The following is an 18,364-nucleotide window of genomic DNA, read 5'->3' on the forward strand; positions in this document are numbered from 1 at the left end:
GCAGCACGCCAGGCCTCCCTGTCCATCACCATCTCCCGGAGTTCACTCAAATTCACATCCATCAAGTCAGTGATGCCATCCAGCCATCTCATCCTCTGTCATCCCCTCTTCCTCCTGCCTCCAATCCCTCCCAGCATCAGAGTCTTTTCCAATGAGTCAACTCTTTGCATGAGGTGGCCAAAGTATTGGAGTTTCAGCTTTAGCATCATTCCTTCCAAAGAACACCCAGGGCTGATCTCCTTTAGAATGGACTGGTTGGATCTCCTTGCAGTCCAAGGGACTCTCAAGAATCTTCTCCAACACCACAGTTCAAAAGCATCAATTCTTCGGTGCTCAGCTTTCTTCACAGTCCAACTCTCGCATCCATACATGACCACTGGAAAAACCATAGCCTTGACTAGACGGACCTTTGTTGGCAAAGAGACCTTACAGGTTGGAATTAAAGTTATGGATCTTAAAGTAGAGAGATTATCCTGGATTCATAGGAAGATTATCTTGGATTACTTCTTTGAAGATGGAGGAAGAGGACCAGGAGGTAGGGAATGTGGGAGCCTCCAGAAGCAGGAAAGAGCCCTAGGCTGACAGCCAGCAAGAAATGACCACCTCAGTCCTACAACTGCAAGAAACTAAATTCTGCCAACAATTTGAATGAGCAAGGAAACAGATTCTTTGCTAGCGCCTCCAGAAAGGCATACAGTCTGCAGTCACCTTGATTTTAGCCCAATGAGACCCATGATGGTCTTCTGGCCTACAAAAATATGAGATAATAAATTTATTTTTGTTTTAGGTCACAAAATTTGTGGCAATTTATTACAGCAACAATAGAAAACTAATACAAGGAGAATTTCGTGAAAATATTATGAGATGAATTGTAAAACTTGTGGTGAGTAAACTGTAGGGGCTTAAAATCTAGAAAAGTTTCAGTTAAAGAGTGAGGATTATTAACACGTTTATTTAACAAATGTAACTTGACAACCACATGTCAGATAGAGGGGATACACTGGTGAACAAAATAGTGATGATGATGAAGAGTAATTTCTGCCTGGTACCCGTCAGCTGAAAGGAACATCCATTAACATCAATAACTGATCAGGCGTGGAAATATCCCTTTGCTAGAAATGGACTCTGCTGTGTGATTAAAAATACCATTACAGTTCACCCTGCTTATTTAACTTATATGCAGAGTACATCATGAGAAACGCTGGGCTGGAAGAAGCACAAGCTGGAATCAAGATTGCCGGGAGAAGTATCAATAACCTCAGATATGCAGATGACACCACCCTTATGGCAGAAAGTGAAGAGGAACTAAAAAGCCTCTTGATGAGAGTGAAACAGGAGAGTGAAAAAGTTGGCTTAAAGCTCAACATCCAGAAAACTAAGATCATGGCATCTGGTCCCATCACTTCATGGGAAATAGATGGGGAAACAGTGGAAACAGTGGCAGACTTTATTTTTTTGGGCTCCAAAATCACTGCAGATGGTGACTGCAGCCATGAAATTAAAAGACGCTTACTCCTTGGAAGAAAAGTTATGACCAACCTAGATAGCATATTCAAAAGCAGAGACATTATTTTGCCAACAAACGTCCGTCTAGTCAAGGCTATGGTTTTTCCAGTGGTCATGTATGGATTCGAGAGTTGGATTGTGAAGAAGGCTGAGTGCAGAAGAATTGATGCTTTTGAACTGTGGTGTTGGAGAAGACTCTTGAGAGTCCCTTGGATTGCAAGGAGATCCAACCAGTCCATTCTAAAGGAGATCAGCCCTGGGTGTTCTTTGGAAGGAATGATGCTAAAGCTGAAACTCCAGTACTTTGGCCACCTCATGCAAAGAGTTGACTCATTGGAAAAGACTCTGATGCTGGGAGGGATTGGAGGCAGGAGGAAGAGGGGATGACAGAGGATGAGATGGCTGGATGGCACCACTGACTTGATGGACTTGAATTTGAGTGAACTCTGGGAGAAGGTGATGGACAGGGAGGCCTGGCGTGCTGCGATTCATGGGATCACAAAGAGTCGGACACGACTGAGTGACTGAACTGAACTGAACAGTTCATCTGGTTTCATTCCTCCCAAATTCTTGTTCTACAGACAATCTTTAGGTATTAAGTTAGGGTTTCTAGACATCTTGAACATAGGAGGATTGGTTCTGGCTCCAGGATTCCACATCACATTGACAGGGGGAGGAGAGAAGTTAGGGCACACATGCCCTTTAGTAGTTAAGACTTTGGCCTTTAGTCCTTTTGCACTTCTGTGTATTCATTCTCTGGACCAAGTCACCCTGCTGAGCCAACCCAATGAAGTGCTGGACCCAAAGCTGTGACAATCAACCCTGAAGGAACCAAGTTGCGTGTGGCTTCCATAGGCACCTGCAGTGATCCTTAACCTGGGGTGCCCTGGGAAGAAGTGCTCAGGGCTGCACATGGTCCCTCCCTCTCAGAGGCAATGGGGCTGGGAAAATAGCTAGGGGTAGAGGGTGGGTGGGTGGGGGACAGGAGCCCCAACAGCACTAACTCTTTGATGAATTATATAACTTGCTTAACTTGGCCCTGCCTCAGTTTCCACACTCTTGAAATGAGGCTGTGACATAGGGTTGCTATGAGGAGTGAAACATTTAAAGCTTTTAGCACAACACCCAGTACATTGTAAATCATCTGTAAATGTTTTATTATTCAATGCCCAGCCATCATTTACTATCTGAGTGACTTCTAGGAAGTGAGATAATAAAGCAGTATCAAGCTCAACTGTCCATATGGAATAAATAAGTGTATTAATATTAGTAGAGTGCTTCACACTGTGTGTGCCTTTAGCATTTTATGGTTGTGATTTGTTGCTGCTGTTAGGGAAGAGACCCTCAGCTGCAGGCTGGGCAGGGAGAAGCAAGGACGTGACTTCAGCCTGAGGCTCTCCATTCTCTTCAGCTGAGCCCAGGACCACTGGGGTTTCCAGGGAAAGGTCAGGTACTAGGCCAGGAACACCAGGACTCCCTGCTCCTGTTGACACTGGGCAAATGGTCAAGGCAGTGGGTTCCAAGGTCAAAATCCTGAAAACAGGCCACAGAGGCCCGGAGAAGGAGGTATGCGGGAAGGTGTAGATATGAGATGCATCCACAGTGTTGTAGAAGGAGACTTCACCAGTCTCATAGTCCAGGAAAACCCCCAGTTTTTCAGGAGGGCTGGCAACAGTCAGTTTGGTCCGGGCCTCAGTGAGAGTCCGGTAGTCATTCTCATCAGACAGCCCTATAGTCCAGAAGTCATTCTCTCATCTCATTTTAATCCAGCATTTTCTCTTCACGTCCTCCCTGTACACCCCCACATGCCACTCTTTCCTGTCCACCTCCACCTCCCAGTAATGTCTCCTTGACGTGAAGCTCTTGCAGCCAAGCACACAGTAGTACCAATCAAATCACTCGGGGTTGTCTGGCAGATTTCAGCGTTCCTCTGCCCCCTGCAGGCTCCTCTGGTCATCAGACACGAGCAGGATGGGGTTAACTGTGTTGGGATCCAAAATCACATCCTCTGCAGAAATTCTGGGGGGGCAGGATCATGGGTGAACCATTGTTCCTAGATCTCAGAGCCTCAGCCCTCAAGCCCTGGATCTGGTTGAGGAAGCCCAAGTCCAGGGCTGGGTGCCCATAGACTGCCCTGAATGTGACCCTCTCAGCAACACCAGAGGAAAGCCCTAAGGGGCTAGTGTTCAGTAGGAAAGGGGAAAGTGATGAGCATCAGGGTCTGCTTAACCAACATCTAGAGCTGGCTCCTTCCAGCTACATTTTTCCTGTTTCTCTCCCTGAAGTGACTCTGCCCACCTGTATTTCATAGGCATAGATGCTTGCTAAGTCGTTTCAGTTCAGTTCAATTCAGTTCAGTTGTTCAGTCATGTCCGACTCTTTGCGACCCCATGAATCGCAGCACGCCAGGCCTCCCTGTCCATCACCAACTCCCGGAGTTCACTCAGACTCACATCCATTGAGTCAGTGATGCCATCCAGCCATATCATCCTCTGTCGTCCCCTTTCCTCCTGCCCCCAATCCCTCCCAGCATCAGAGTCTTTTCCAATGAGTCAACTCTTTGCATGAGGTGGCCCAAGTACTGGAGTTTCCGCTTTAGCATCATTCCTTCCAAAGAAATCCCAGGGCTGATCTCCTTCAGAATGGACTGGTTGGATCTCCTTGCAGTCCAAGGGACTCTCAAGAGTCTTCTCCAATACCACAGTTCAAAAGCATCAATTCTTCTGCACTCAGCCTTCTTCACAGTCCAACTCTCACATCCATACATGACCACAGGAAAAACCATAGTCTTGACTAGACGGACCTTCAGTAGTGTCCAACTCCTTGTGACCCAGTGGACTGTACCTGCCAGGCTCCCCTGTCCATGGGATTCTCCAGGTAAGAATACTGGAGTGGTTTGCCATACCCTCTTGCTGGGGATCTTCCTGACTCAGAGATCAAACCCTCATCTCTTACATCTCCTGTATTAGCAGGTGGATTCTTTACTACTAGTGCCACCTAGGAAGCTCGTGCTCCATAGGCATATGGGTTTAAATTTCAATCCTTGTGCTACCACTCATGAAGTGAATGTCTTTTCTCTTTTTTCCATTGACCCAAGCTGTATAATATTTTAAGCCTCAATTTTCTTATCTGAAAAATGGGGCTAAAAAATACTAATCTTTAGGGTAGAAGATAACACACATTGTGTATTTGGTTTAGGGCCAGGCATAGAGGAAGTCCCTGATGTTTTAATAGCTGCCAGTCCTTTTCTGTGCTAAGGGGCATTATGTTGAGGGTTTCATGTGCTCCCAGGCCCACTCTCCATGTTCTTCTACCTTTTCTGGACCCCAGAATCTGTCCTCTTTGGACAGTGACACTGGGCTCCCTTGCCTCTGGTCACCTGTTGGGTTTGGTCAGTGGGAGGCACTGGCTGAAGATTGGAAGGAGCAAGAAGAGAGGCATGGCATTTATTTCCTCCTCCACTTCTTCTCTGCCAGCTTCAGGGAGTGATGCTTGACCGAGGGGATGACTCATCTCAGGCTGCCCGCTCTGTGAGCTACAGCTTCCTGTGGGCCAAACACTCTCCTCCCCATCTCTTCAGGCCCAGCATGGTGACAGCACCCAACTGTTGTGAACCCTTGGGGACTGAATAGTCCTTTGTTGGTTTCCCTTTGCTCTCTTTCTTCCCTTTGTAAATAGTTTATTCTTTAAGCCCTCTTCAACCACCCATTTTGAATATACCGTCTCCTTTTTGCTGGCTTTTTGACCAAGTACACGTTCATTAGCTAATTTAGTCTTTACCTCAACTCTCAAATAAATAGGAACTACAATCATTGTTTACAAGTGAGGAGACTGAAGCTCAAAACATCAAATAACTTGAGGACACACAGTGGCAAGAGGTGGCATATGGACCTTGGTAAAGGACATGACCTTTGAACATTGCTTTCTCTCCTTGGTCACGTTGCATCTGCACTCTCATTGCAATATTAGTTTACCCTGCCTGTCTTTCCCCTCACCTCCACCGTTGATGCCTCTTCCTTCCCATAAAGATCTGCGGAAGCCCAGGAGACCAATTCTTACCAGTTCTCTTGGCACTCAGTGGAAGGCTGCTGGAGACTGAGATCTCCAGTCAGAACTCTCCCAGTCACAGGAACTTGCTGTCCCAGAATCTCAAGACGTGGAAAAGAAAAAGGGAATATGGTCCCTCGGGTTTTCGTCCTGGGGGATGTACAGTGATTCACTCACCAGCTTGGAAGAGGGCCTTCTTCCACTCTGAAAGAAAGGAGACACAAAAAGGAATGCTCATTAATTCTGATCTTTCCCTCACCCATTCTCCTCACTGAGCCTTTTCTGTGTCCCTTTCTTCAGTCTCTTTCTTCATCTACAGCTTGGGTAAATCAGGCATAAAACCTCTCAAAACTGGTGGATTTTCTTCACTCTATTGTGCTGGGGCTGCAGGTGACATGGCCAGGCTATACTAGGCTGTGTGTGTGTGTGTGTGGGTGGGTGTGTGGGGGTGTGTATGTGTGTGGGTGTGTATGTCGGCAGGGCAGGGAGTGGTTAAACTGCCCAGACACTATATCTGAAGGTCCTCTCTGAGGCTGTAGAAAAGCAGGGATGGTACTCCCTACAGAAAATGAGCCTCTGGGTTAGATCTGAGTATTCCTACTGCAAATGCCAGTGGGTCACGCAGCAGGGAAAAGGTTTAAATGTTTATCTACCTGTGCCAGGAAACTCAGAGAACATCCAGGTCACTCACCTGGATAGGTTTGAGACTTCTCCCCACCTACAATGGAAGAAAGGTAGAGACATTACCTGAACTCTGTCATTTCTGAGTCCTTTCTTTTTACTTTTGCCTCATCTCACCTTCTTTTTGACCACTCCACCCTTCCTACCTTCTGCCTGTGCCTGTTCAACTCTCACCTCCCCTCTCTTCTTTAGGGAAGGAGATTGAAGGTGCCTTTCTCTATTAAAAAAGAAAACACTCTCTATTCTCCCTACCAAATACTTCCCCCTCTCCAGTCACCCATATTTCTTCTCCTGGGAAAAAGGATCCAGAACATTTCTTTATCCCAGTGAGGAACCCGGCTGGAAAATATATGGGCAGAGACAGTCTTATATGTGAATTCAGAGAAAATGTCAGAGCCACTTACAAGTTATGTACTGGACCTTTCTCCACTCTGAAATGGAAGAAAAATGGTGAGTCATTAAGTTGTAAGTCATAGGAAGATGAGCATAGGTCCCTGGGGGAATCAGAACTTACCGAGCTCATACTGGAGCATCTCTGGAAAAGAAGCAGAAAAAAAAAAAAAGTACTGTTATCGGGGTGGAAGGAGGAGGACCTCTAGAAAATAAATCTTAAAGATGACCAAGTGCTGGGTTGGGTGCAAGAGGTAGGGATGGGGTGAGGTGATCCAGCTCCCTCCTGCAAAACAGGACTCCCTCTCCAGGTCAGATACCTTTTATTCTTTGTTCTTGCTCCTTTTCTGCCCAAGCTGTTTCTTTTTCCTTTTTCGCTCTTTCTTTCTCCGTGAATAGAGTCTCTTTTTCTTTCCTCTGTAGACACAGGAAGTAACCAGCTCCAGCAAGAAGCAGCAGAGAGACCGTCAGGGTCTCTGCAAAGGCAATGATCCAGCGCTGGGCCCTGCTGAAGAAGGGGTCTGCAATGGGATCCAGGCTTAGCTTCTCTCCCTCAGGACAGGGTTCATGGCATTCATCTCCTGATGTTAAAATCTTTCTCTTCCTAAGTTCTCAGAGACCTTTAGGTAAGACTTTGGGAAGCCCTGCAAAGGTTTTATAGATACAATAATAACATAATACCAGAACTTGTCTTGAAATGTCTGTCTCTCACATGTAAATCTGTTATGTAAGCATCATAATCAAGTTTTTTTCTTCTTAAAATTTATAATAAGTTACATCCACATGGTTCCACTATCAAATAAAAGCACATAAAACATTATCCGAGTCTCCTGTCCATTCATACAAGTTTTAATATACATTTCTCTAGTGAGTGAGGTTGGACACTCTTTCATGTGTTATTCCTTTTCTGTGAACTAATAATTCATCCTTTGCTCTTTTTTCTACTGGTTTGTACTATATTTTAATGGGATTAGCATTTACTCTAAATTATGAGTTGTACATGGACCCACCTGCCCCCAACTTTGTCATTCGTCTTTGCTTAAGGATCCAATCTTCGCCACTTCTCTCCAGTTCCCATTGCCTGTCACCATTCCTGGCACATAGGAAATGCTCAGTAAATCCTTGTGAAGTAAACAGGAGAAAACAAAAAAAAACCTAGTTCCATTAAAGGCTCTGGAACTCAGCTCAGTGACTCACTTTCACTGTATACCACAGAGACGCACACATCCCCCTTTCATTTCTTTTTTCAAAATTTATTACATTTTTTTGTTTTTATACTTTTCTCTTTTTTAATATGGCTATACTAGATTTCAATTGGTTAATGTTTAAATTGTCATTTTGTCTAATTTTCTATAGATTAAATTTTACATATGTCTCTTTTAAGGAATTTTTTTAAACTGAAGTATAATTGACTTCCTTATATTATATTAGTTCCAGGTGTTCACATCCTTCTTTTTCCAACAGCCATGGCTCCTCACAGTACACCTGCAACTAAGCAGGGTACTCACTTGCAATGGAAATCCGGGCTGTCTTTTCCTGGTTGAGGAGGGGATTTCTGATGATACAGGACACCCCTTCCCCAGAGCCACCTTTCACAATTAGAGATGATGTGACTGCATACAGGCCCGCTCCATCTGCAGCCGGAGGTGCTGTCACAGCTGGCATGTTCTGGCCCTCGGCATCTCACCACTGAATCTGGGGCTGGGGATACCAGCTGGTGGACTTGCACCCCTGGTGGATCTCTCCATTCTCATGGCCCATCACTTGAATGTGAAGGTCAGAGCCCAGTGCTGTGGAAAGGATGAATGAGCCTCAGTTCTTGGGAGTGTCCTGTGGTGAGGGTCTCAACAGGAGTTGTATGGCACACTCAGATAATTAAACTCGAGTTTTCTAAGAAACTGTTTGCAAAAGGGTGGTCATAATGAGGAGAAAACTACGTGGAATAGAGTAGTACTCCAGGGCCAGGAACAATGGAGTGTTACCACCCACCCCTAAACCCAAAGGGGAGTGAAGAGGGAGCTGTTTTGAAGACCTAAAGTGGGAGAGACATGTAGAGAGAGCTTTCATAAGAGGAGTTGTGATCTTCTGGAAGGGCATGTAGCCAGCTAGAGGTGGCCCTGCAGTGAATAAGCCAGGGGCATAAGTACCCTGACCCCTCTCTCTTCCTGCTTCTACCTTCTGCTATGGCTCCCCATGGACCAAACCCAGCCAGAAGCTACATGGCAAGAGAAGGAGATATGTCCTGAGAAAGAGATATGCAACACTTGACATGGAATATGAGTCTAGTCTTGGTGTTCTCCTGTGGAACACAAGCAATTTCATGGAATATCAGCATCAAAGGGCCCTTTGTCACTATGACAGGTGAAGACACAAGACCAACAAAAATCATGTTTGACGATAGAGAAAAATAGAGCACTGTCCCAAACATAACCTTGACCAAACATTCCCCTATCCTGGCTGAATGACACCACTCCTTTACTAGTCCCAGATTAGCCTCACTCTAGTCTTCCTCCTGCATAAGATTTATGAAGTTATCCACCCACAGAAATATACCTCCTCCTCTCTGACAGCATCCCATCCAGAGCAAAGCCCATTTCCGTAAAGCTTGCCCTAAATCTCCTAACAGAAGCCCAGAGTCTATGCCAAGTCTCCTCTATCACCCTCTTCCTGAGACCCCCATGCTCCCACAGGGCATGCACTGCTCCTCCTGCAACAAGGATTGAAGTCAAATGGTCCAATTGCAAGTGTGCTCTGAGGCGGTGTGGTTTGGAGAACAGTGACAGCACAGATGCTGCCCTTACAGGTCAGCCTCCCAGGGCTCATGGTGGCGAGTACCTGGAGGGGCCCCCAGAAGCCACCTGGAAGGCAATTGAACCCAGACAACCATGCACCATCTCCAAGGAGATGTTTTCCTATCCTTCCCATCCTGACCTTCCATTACCAGTTTAGACCCTGGCAGTTGGCAGGAGGGAGCTCTTTACTTGACAAGATAGTGTACAGGAGGGGGGTCTTCCTGGAGGAAGACCTGCTTCTTTCCTGAGGGTATCAGAGAAACAAAGTCAGAAGACAGAGGAGGCAGTTCCCGATGATCAGCCAAGAGCTTTGAGAGGTGGATTTGGAGCAGAAACTCTGCATCTGTTCCTAGGTCCCAAGAGGAATACACTCAGAACAGAACTTGAAGGCTCACCTGCAACCTTCAGCTCCAATAAGGCTTTCTCATAGAAGTTGCTGTCTTGGAAAATAGCACAGGTAGTTTCCACTGTCCGAGGCTCTAACGTTGTGTATTCGGAGAACAGCTTTCCCTGCAGTGATGTCATCTCTTAAAATCTCAGTTCTCCCTTGGTACTCTGCCGTCTGTCTGTCTTCCACTTCCTTGCCATGTGCATACATGAAAACCACCTGCCTGAGGCTGGATCGCACCCACTTCAGTTCCATGGTCTCCACGCTCATCTTTGGGGACAGGTGACAGGGCAGCTCGGCGTCTTCACCCACCATGACCAGAATGTGGCCAGGGGGTCCAATCACAGCAAACAGAGCTGGTCAGAAAAGTGGGGGTGGGTAATTCCATGAGGACATCATGGGAAGGGGTTGTCTCAGGCTTAGAAAAGCCTAGAGAGGAATAGGATCCTGACAGAAGGACATTTGTCTTAATGGCATGTGAGCCTTCAGTTTGCAACAGGACTTCCAGGAATGAGTGGATCAAAGGTTCTGACTGGGTGCAAACAGGTAATTATCTGCTTCCAATACAAAACAGCAGCATTGTTCCCTACCTGAGCAAGGAGTCAGCAGTTGGTCAGAGATGAGGCAGATAAGGAGGTGAAATGGAAGGAAGTCTAGGCACCAAGCCATTTTCATCAGTGCTGCAGAGAGATAGCAGAAAGAGTCAGGCAGAAATACCACCTGGAAGAAGATGGAGAATTCTGTGTAGGAACCTCTGCCTCCCCAGGGTTGACTCAGGGAGAAACACAGGATAAGTAGTGTAAGGACCCATGATCCTCCTCTGCCAAAATGTCTGCTTGGGAGTCTCTTCACCTTTGAGTTCCCACATGGAAAACCTCCCGTAAAAATATGTATGTTAAGTGTACAGACAGTAACCCTAACCCATCAAGACATCCTTGGCTCTACTGAGTATGTTCAGAATCTCTACACTCGCCCACACTTCCCCAGCTATGTCAGGTCCAAGCCTCCACCATCACACCCTGATTAATATAGGACTCTCCTTTTTGGGTCCTCCAATTCTGCTTGTGTTCCCTACAGTCTCAGTACAACATCCAGAACATTCCTTGAGTCACATCCTGTCACTCCTCTGTTCAGCACCTTCTGTGGGCTCCCATTTCATTCTGAGTAGATGCTGAAGTCCTTCCAATGGCTGGCATGGCCCTCCTGGAGCTGCATGCTTCACTTCATCTCCAGGCACACTGTCCTTCCTACTGTTCCTTGGACAGAACACGATAGAAGACCTTGACCTTGACTCTTCCCTCTGCCTGGAACCCTCTTCCCCATACATCCACAAGCTCACTCTCTCGCCTCCTTCAAGTCCATCCTTTAAAGTCAGTTCCTCTATGAGACCTTCTCTGATCACAGAATTGTGGTAAACTGTTCCCATCCCCCTCAACTTCTCTCTTTTTCCCATTGCATTTTCACCAGTGAACATATCATACATTTATCATCTGTCTCCAGCTGCTAGAATGTAAGTTCCACAAAGCAATGATATTGGTTTATTTTGTTTCCTGATGTGTAAGACACCTGTAAGAACGGTGGTGGTTCACATGAAACCCTCAGTGAATATTTGTTGAGTTAGTGAATGGATGAGGGCTTACATATTAAACCATCAATACTCACTAGCATTTTAGTTCAGTTTAGATGATCAGAATAGTTGGGTGTCATTCAACTAATGAGAGGAGGGGAGGTGGAGAGTTTATGGAGATAAGCATTTTTCTGCATAATGATAATACTCTTTTGGCCTGGCTTAGAGAGCAGAGCCTGGCCTCCTGTGCTTCCACTGGGGACTTAGTTGTATTAAAGCATTTATTCTTATTTTTCAATAAAGTGGTTTCAAAGAGCAAGCCTATCCTGGACATGCAAGTGTTGCAACTTGGTAAGCCTTTAGTGAACTCTTTTCACAACTGTTCTGGGAATTCCCTGGTGGTCCAGTGGTTAGGTCTCTGCATTTTCACTGCCAGCTTCAATCCCTGGTTGAGGAACTAATCTCATGCATGATCAAAAAAAAAAAAAAAAAAAAGTTCTTTAGGGGGAAACATTTGTTCTTTAGTGGGAGAAACATCTCTGGAAAGAAAATGGTTCACTTTCTTTTTTCCCTTTCCTCCTGTGTTTATCAATGCTCCTTGGCAGATGGCCTGCCTCTGGGCTCACCAGCAATGAATAATTTCCCTATCTTGGTCTTTGCACTGCTAGGGAAGTGCCTTTTAGGGGTGGAGATGTAATTGTTGGCACTTGCACAGAAGGGCAAATATGTCAACTTCCAAACACACAGCAGACCAGTGCAGCTCATGCCTCTATGAAGTGCTGGGGTTCTCCCAGCACAGAGGCAGGGCCCCTGCAACTCCCCAGTTCCAGCCCAGTGTTTCCAAATGTATCTTGGTCCATAAAAGCACCTCCACCTTGTGCGATAAGAGAAGCGTGGGGCCCTTGCCAGCTAGCCAGGCTTGATTATAGCTGGAGTTCTAACTTGGCTTCCACTCCAACCACACCAGAGTTGTCTTCCTCCCTATATAGTGGAGAGCCTGAGAGTCGATTATTCCAAGACTAAGAACTCCAGATGGAACCCTCTCCTTTCTCCCATCATGTATTCTTTCCTTCCCTGAAAATGTCACATGAAATGGTGTGCTGACGAATGACTCAGGGTGTGCCCATCTGTTTCCTCTAGGCCCAACCCATGGCCATCACAAAGTTTACATCACTCTCCCATCAGACTGTGGTCCAAGATCCTGGCAGATTCCCTGGGTCAATCAGAGGCTGAACCTACCACTTCTTTTTTTTTTTTTTAAGTTTGGGCTAAGCTTTGCGGCTTGCAGGATCTGGACCACTGCCAGTGAAAGTGCCTAATCCTAACCACTGGACCTCCAGGGAAGTCCCATGAACCTACCACTTCTTAACCCCAAGGCGAGTGAATTGGAGGGTTAAGCATAAGGCCGGTCTCAACCAGGCATTTTCATTCCTTCAACAAATGTTTATCCAGCACTCACTGTGTGCCAGGCCCACTATGTGTTAGATGTTGGAAATGAAAAGGGTGTGGGAGGTAAGTCATGGCACTACGATTCAGCAGCTCTGTGATTTCAAAAATCTGCTTGAACTTCAGTTACTCATGACACATTATGAAACAGGAAGTTTAGAATGTACACAGTTGATTTAGTAATTTCACTTCCAGATATCTGGTCTAGCAAAACACTTGCATGGGTGCAGAGAGAATTGTGTGTAAGGCTGACACTGAAACATTATTTTTAAAAGTGGAAAAAAAAAGGGGGGGCTGGTAAACAAGCTAACCAGCCACTCTAACCACTAACAGAAGACTGGTTGGTTAAATAAAGGCTGATCTGTATGAGGGAACTCAGTGTGGCAGTTAAGAGTAATTTATAGTCACTAACCCAGAAAATAAAGATATATTAAATAAATAAAAAGCACACTGCAGAGAAAATTAATGATTATATTAAAAAACAAAACCTAAGTTATTGATTTGTATGTACATGTTTATACCTTGGACTTCTCTGGTGGCTCAGATGGTAAAAAATCTATCTGCAATGTAGGAGACTGGGTTCCATCCCTGGGTTGGTGAGGTCCCCTGGAGAAGGGCATGACAACCCACTCCAATATTCTTACCTGGAGAATCTGCATGGATGGAGGAGCCTGGCAGGCTACTGTCCAAATCACCTTAAAAGAGATCATGCTAAACTGAAAATCGAAGACTGAATGAGAGACACTTTTGTGCTTTGCCTCCTACCTTTGAAAATTATTCGGATGTTTTCAGTTTTAAAAGTTTTCATGTTTTACTCAGCAATTAAAATTTTTTACAAATAATTACTCTGACTGCAACATATTGGTTGTTCAGAAAATACCAACTCCTGTAAATCAACTGTATGTCAATAAATAAATAAAGTCTCCTCACACTAATTCACCCTAAACAAACCAGTATCAGGCCCGCATTCACAGTACCTGCTACTCTTAAACCGGCCTTTGAGAAGAGGCCGGCAGAGGGAGGTGAGTGGGTTGAGGAGGAGCTGGGAGCAGAAATTTGTCCAGCTGGGTTTTTTTGGGAGCCTGCATGAAACTCAGACATATCCTCAGACAAAAGATTGCCTTTCACCATATCTTCTGCTCTTCAAAACTGCTCCCTAAGATGCTAGAGAGAGGATATTATTATTATTATTATCATCATTATATAGGTAACAATTTCAATGCTGTCCTCAGAGTGAGGAATATATTTTCACTAATTTTGGGGGGATGTTATTGTTTTTTTTTTTTTTTTATTCCTGATTATAGACTGAAGAAGGAATTCATAGGGCCTGGACTCCATCTTAGGCCTGTTCATGCTGATCATGCTCAGTCACTTTTCCAGCGGATTCTGAACTCTGTGTTTATTGCCTATGAAAACAACAACAGAAGGATAAGTCCCCCTCCAGACAGGGGAACCTTGAAGATCGTATCTAGGTTACTCATCGCCTAAGAGAAAACATACACTAATCACCCCTTCCTCCAGACAGGCCATAAATTTTTCTATATCTATCAGAGTGTAACCTCGGGTTTATTGCTTGTTGGCTAATTGTTTGACTGTTTGAGCACATGAGCACATAGCATGTGAATGATAGGGTTATTGGGATTGTATTTTCCTTGGTTTATGTAAGTTTCAAGGAATTTGGGGTGGTGGGTTCAGACACATACACATGGGGTATAAAAGATTTTCACAAATGCTGGTTAGGGTCCTTGGCTAAGAGGAGACTCTGCCTTGGGCCCGCCGGTGTAATAAACTGCACTCCACTATCTGCATTGTTCTTCTGAGTGAGTTTGTTTCCCGGAACTCGTGGCTACAACAAGACAACATCAAAACAGAGAAAAATAAGAAGGAATAAAATTTAAATAACCTGTGATAGTAATCATATACTTTGCTTCATGGGACTATAAGGATTTCTGGAAGTATTTTGACCATAGATATATACTAAATGCCTGAAAATTGTCAAAATTATCATTTGACCCAGAAATTCCACTTGTAGAAACTACTCTCAAAGAAAAAAAAGTCAAGTATTAACACAAACATTCGAGTTTAAAGCTGTTCATCATAAATAAGATTCAATAGCAAAATGTAGATACAATTTAAATCTCTAAATTAAATCCAGCTTTGTTACAACTAGAAATAAAAACTTTTTTTTTAATTTAAATTTATTTATTTTAATTGGAGGCTAATTACTTTACAATATTGTATTGGTTCTGCCACACATCAACATGAATCCGCCATGGGCATATACGTGTTCCCCATCCTGAACCCCCCTCCCACCCTAGAAATAAAAACTCTTTATTAAAAACATGATTCCAAAATCCCTTTCATGATTGGACAATGTGTTTGTATCCATTCTCCAACTGTTGCATATGTTGATTCAGATTTTTTAAATTACAAATAATTCTATAATGAACATCTTCACATGCAAATCTTTAAGGCATATCTTTTTTCAGAATCTCTTAGAACACATTCCCAGAGATGACTAGGAGAGATAAGAGTCTTTTGCTCCTTTTTGATCACAGTAATTGATCACAGAACATGCAATCAGCAAGCTTTTTTCATTCACACTGTGACTCTCCCACAAATGCTCAAATTCAGGTCTTTAGCCTTTGCATTGCCCTGCTGTCTCCACCCCCTCATCCCCTTACTACAGCACACCGGAGCCCCCATCACTTTCTCTGGGCAAGGCCCACTCTCAGCTCTTCAGCCTCCCTCCTTCCAAGGCTTATCACCCTGGATTTTACCTATTTTCCCACACTTACCTCTTGGCAATCCCATCTGAAAATTACATTCCACAGAGTAAAGATAATCAATAGTTCCTCATTATAAATAAGAGTCTCTTTTCTCTGGAAGAAAGGAAAAAGTGATGCATGCTCTCTCTGACAAAGAGTAAGAATTGGTCTGTGAAAGAATTAGTTTCAGATTGGCTCAGAGGGGTGGTTCTCATCAGCTGCTGGGTAGAAACCAGTGAGGAGGTTTGAAAACTGAAACTATATTGTGTTGTGAAAAAAAATCCCAGCCTAATTCTCACTTTGTATCACTCTGTGTTTCCCTAATTGAATCATTTATGCATATTTATGTATGTATAAATCAGTATTTATTATATACACCTGCTTTATGTCTTAAATATGATAATAGATTTATTTTTTCTCATAAAAGATTTACTTAGTAGAGAAATAAAAGGTTTGAATGTGTGAAGAGGGGAAGACATGCATTAATTAAAACATTTCTGTGGTTTTTGGCTAACGTCTGTTTGCATGTACAGCAGACATGGAGGGGAATATATTTTACAACAGAGGCAAATGAACAGAAAACCAAACCCTCTCCACCTTTTTTAGAACCTCTGAAATTCAGGTCTCAGATTCATTATCGAATAATATAATTTTCACATTTTCCAGAGCAGTGTTCTGGTGACTGATTGGCATATTTTACATTTTTCAGAAAAATTCTTATTTGGGATGTTGCTGAGAAGGCTCATGAACCCTCTGAGCCTTATTTGTGCTAATTTCATATGTATTTCTTTCTCCTCTGCCAGTAGGATTCTTAATCACCGAGGTTAGAGTCTGGCTGGTCTGTGGGTACTGTTCCTGTTAGCGGTCTTTGGGACAAAGTGGTCCTATCTGTGGCCTAGAGTCCCCCAAGACAATTTGTTCGCCTCTTGGGACAATGAATAAAGCTCAAGGGACTTCAATATGGCTTTGCTGATGGAATTTAATTATATATACGTATATATATGCTGCTGCTGCTGCTAAGTTGCTTTAGTCGTGTCCGACTCTGTGCGACCCCAGAGACGGCAGCCCACCAGGCTCCCCCGTCCCTGGGATTCTCCAGGCAAGAACACTGGAGTGGGTTGCCATTTCCTTCTCCAATGCATGAAAGTGAAAAGTGAAAGTGAAGGCGCTCAGTCTTGTCCAACTCTTAGCGACCCCATGGACTTCGGCCTACCAGGCTCCTCCGTCCATGGGATTTTCCAGGCAAGAGTGCTGGAGTGGGGTGCCATTGCCTTCTATATACATATATATATATATACACACACACACACACACACATATGCGTACATACACATATATGGGATTCCCTGGTGGCTCAGCAGTAAAGGATCTGCCTGTCAATGCAGGAGACACGGTTCAGTCCCTGGGTTGGGAAGATCAATCCCTGGAGAAGGAAATGGCAACCCATTCCAGTATTCTTGCCTGGGAAATCCTTTGGACTGAGGAGACTAGTGGGCTACAGTCCATGGGGTCAAAAAGAGTCAGATAGAACTTGGTGACTAAACAACCAACAACAACAAGATATACATGTGTGTGTGCCCAGACTTGTCGGACTCTTTGTGACATTATGGACTATAGCCCACAAGTCTCCTCTGTCCAAAGGATTTCCCAGGCTAGAATACTGGAGTGGGTTGCTATTTCCTACTCCAGGGGATCTTCCCAACCCAGGTATTGAATCCTCATCTCTTGCATCTCCTGCATTGGCTTTTTATCACTAAGCAACCAGGGAAGCCTATATATATATATAATATATTTTATACAGGAAAGCCTATCTATCTATCTTTTTTTTTTCTTTCCCCAAGCAGGGATCTAACCTGGGCCCACATTAGTGAAAGCATGAGTCCCAATCACTGGATCACCAGGAAATTCTTGGAATTTAATAATATTACAAAAGTTTGAATTTAGGCTCTGTGGTAGAGATAGCTGGATGCTTGTGCAAGTTTCATTTTCTGTCTTTTTTCTTTTTTTAAAACTTACAAAGAGTTAGCATTCCTTCTGCGGTAAGGTTGAAGGAGGAAACAGACAGAACAGGCTCCATCTTGAAAGCAGGACTCCATCTTGGGCCCGACTGTGGACTTTGAGCTATATGCCCAGTATCTATGGAAATGACATACCAACTGGAAGACCAGGCCCCCTGGATGGAAGAGCCCTAGGGCTCGTACCCAGACTCTCTGCTGCCTAAAAGAATACCCTAATTATCTGTGTAACTGAATAGAATCATAAATTCTATTATGCTTATTGGGGTATGACCACAGGCCTATTGATAATTGTCCCCTTTGTTGTATCAAAGATACAACTTTGATTGTATTTTTCTTTTCTTTTGTTCAGACTAGTTTCAGGGAATTTGGGGAGGTGGGTTTGGCACGTACACTTAAGGTATATAAGGTTTTCAGAAAAACTGGTCAGGGTCCTTGGCTAAGAGGAGACTCTGCCTTGGGCCTGCCGGTGTAATAGTGTAATAAACTGCACTCCACTATCTGCATTGTCCTTCAGAGTGAGTTTGTTTCCCAGAACACGTGGCTACAACATTTGGTGCATGGGCCGGGAAACTCCTCACTTGGAGGAGACAAGTCCCATTTGGGACTACTCTGAGGCCTTGCGGCTCGAATCTTCTAGGGGATAAGGCTCCTCGCCCTTCTGGAAGGATTCTGCTTCTCAATGTCCGGACCTCTCATGTTAGCAGGTAGTGGATGGCAGCAGGGGAACTGAGCACTCAGGTGAGGAGGAACCCACCTGGTAG

General features: G+C 44.4%; 1 protein-coding gene across 1 annotated transcript; it reads right to left on the reverse strand.

Annotated features, from left to right (window-relative positions):
• Positions 1-2,646: 2,646 nt before the first annotated feature.
• BTN3A3 (butyrophilin subfamily 3 member A3) lies at positions 2,647-15,752 on the reverse strand. Its single transcript, XM_086369878.1, is given in 14 exon segments — positions 2,647-3,514; positions 5,731-5,757; positions 6,245-6,271; positions 6,639-6,665; positions 6,749-6,769; positions 6,945-7,145; positions 7,635-7,745; positions 8,133-8,414; positions 9,812-9,863; positions 9,865-10,160; positions 10,395-10,484; positions 13,462-13,512; positions 13,795-13,981; positions 15,616-15,752. Coding segments are annotated over 13 exon segments (2,043 nt in total). The 5' UTR covers positions 13,949-13,981; positions 15,616-15,752; the 3' UTR covers positions 2,647-2,810.
• Between the last annotated feature and the right edge of the window lie 2,612 nt (positions 15,753-18,364).

The sequence above is a fragment of the Bos grunniens genome, chromosome 23 (genome assembly GCF_055505025.1).
Source record: "Bos grunniens cultivar Pamir isolate PY7600 chromosome 23, Bosgru_T2T1.0, whole genome shotgun sequence".
NCBI lineage: Eukaryota > Metazoa > Chordata > Mammalia > Artiodactyla > Bovidae > Bos > Bos grunniens.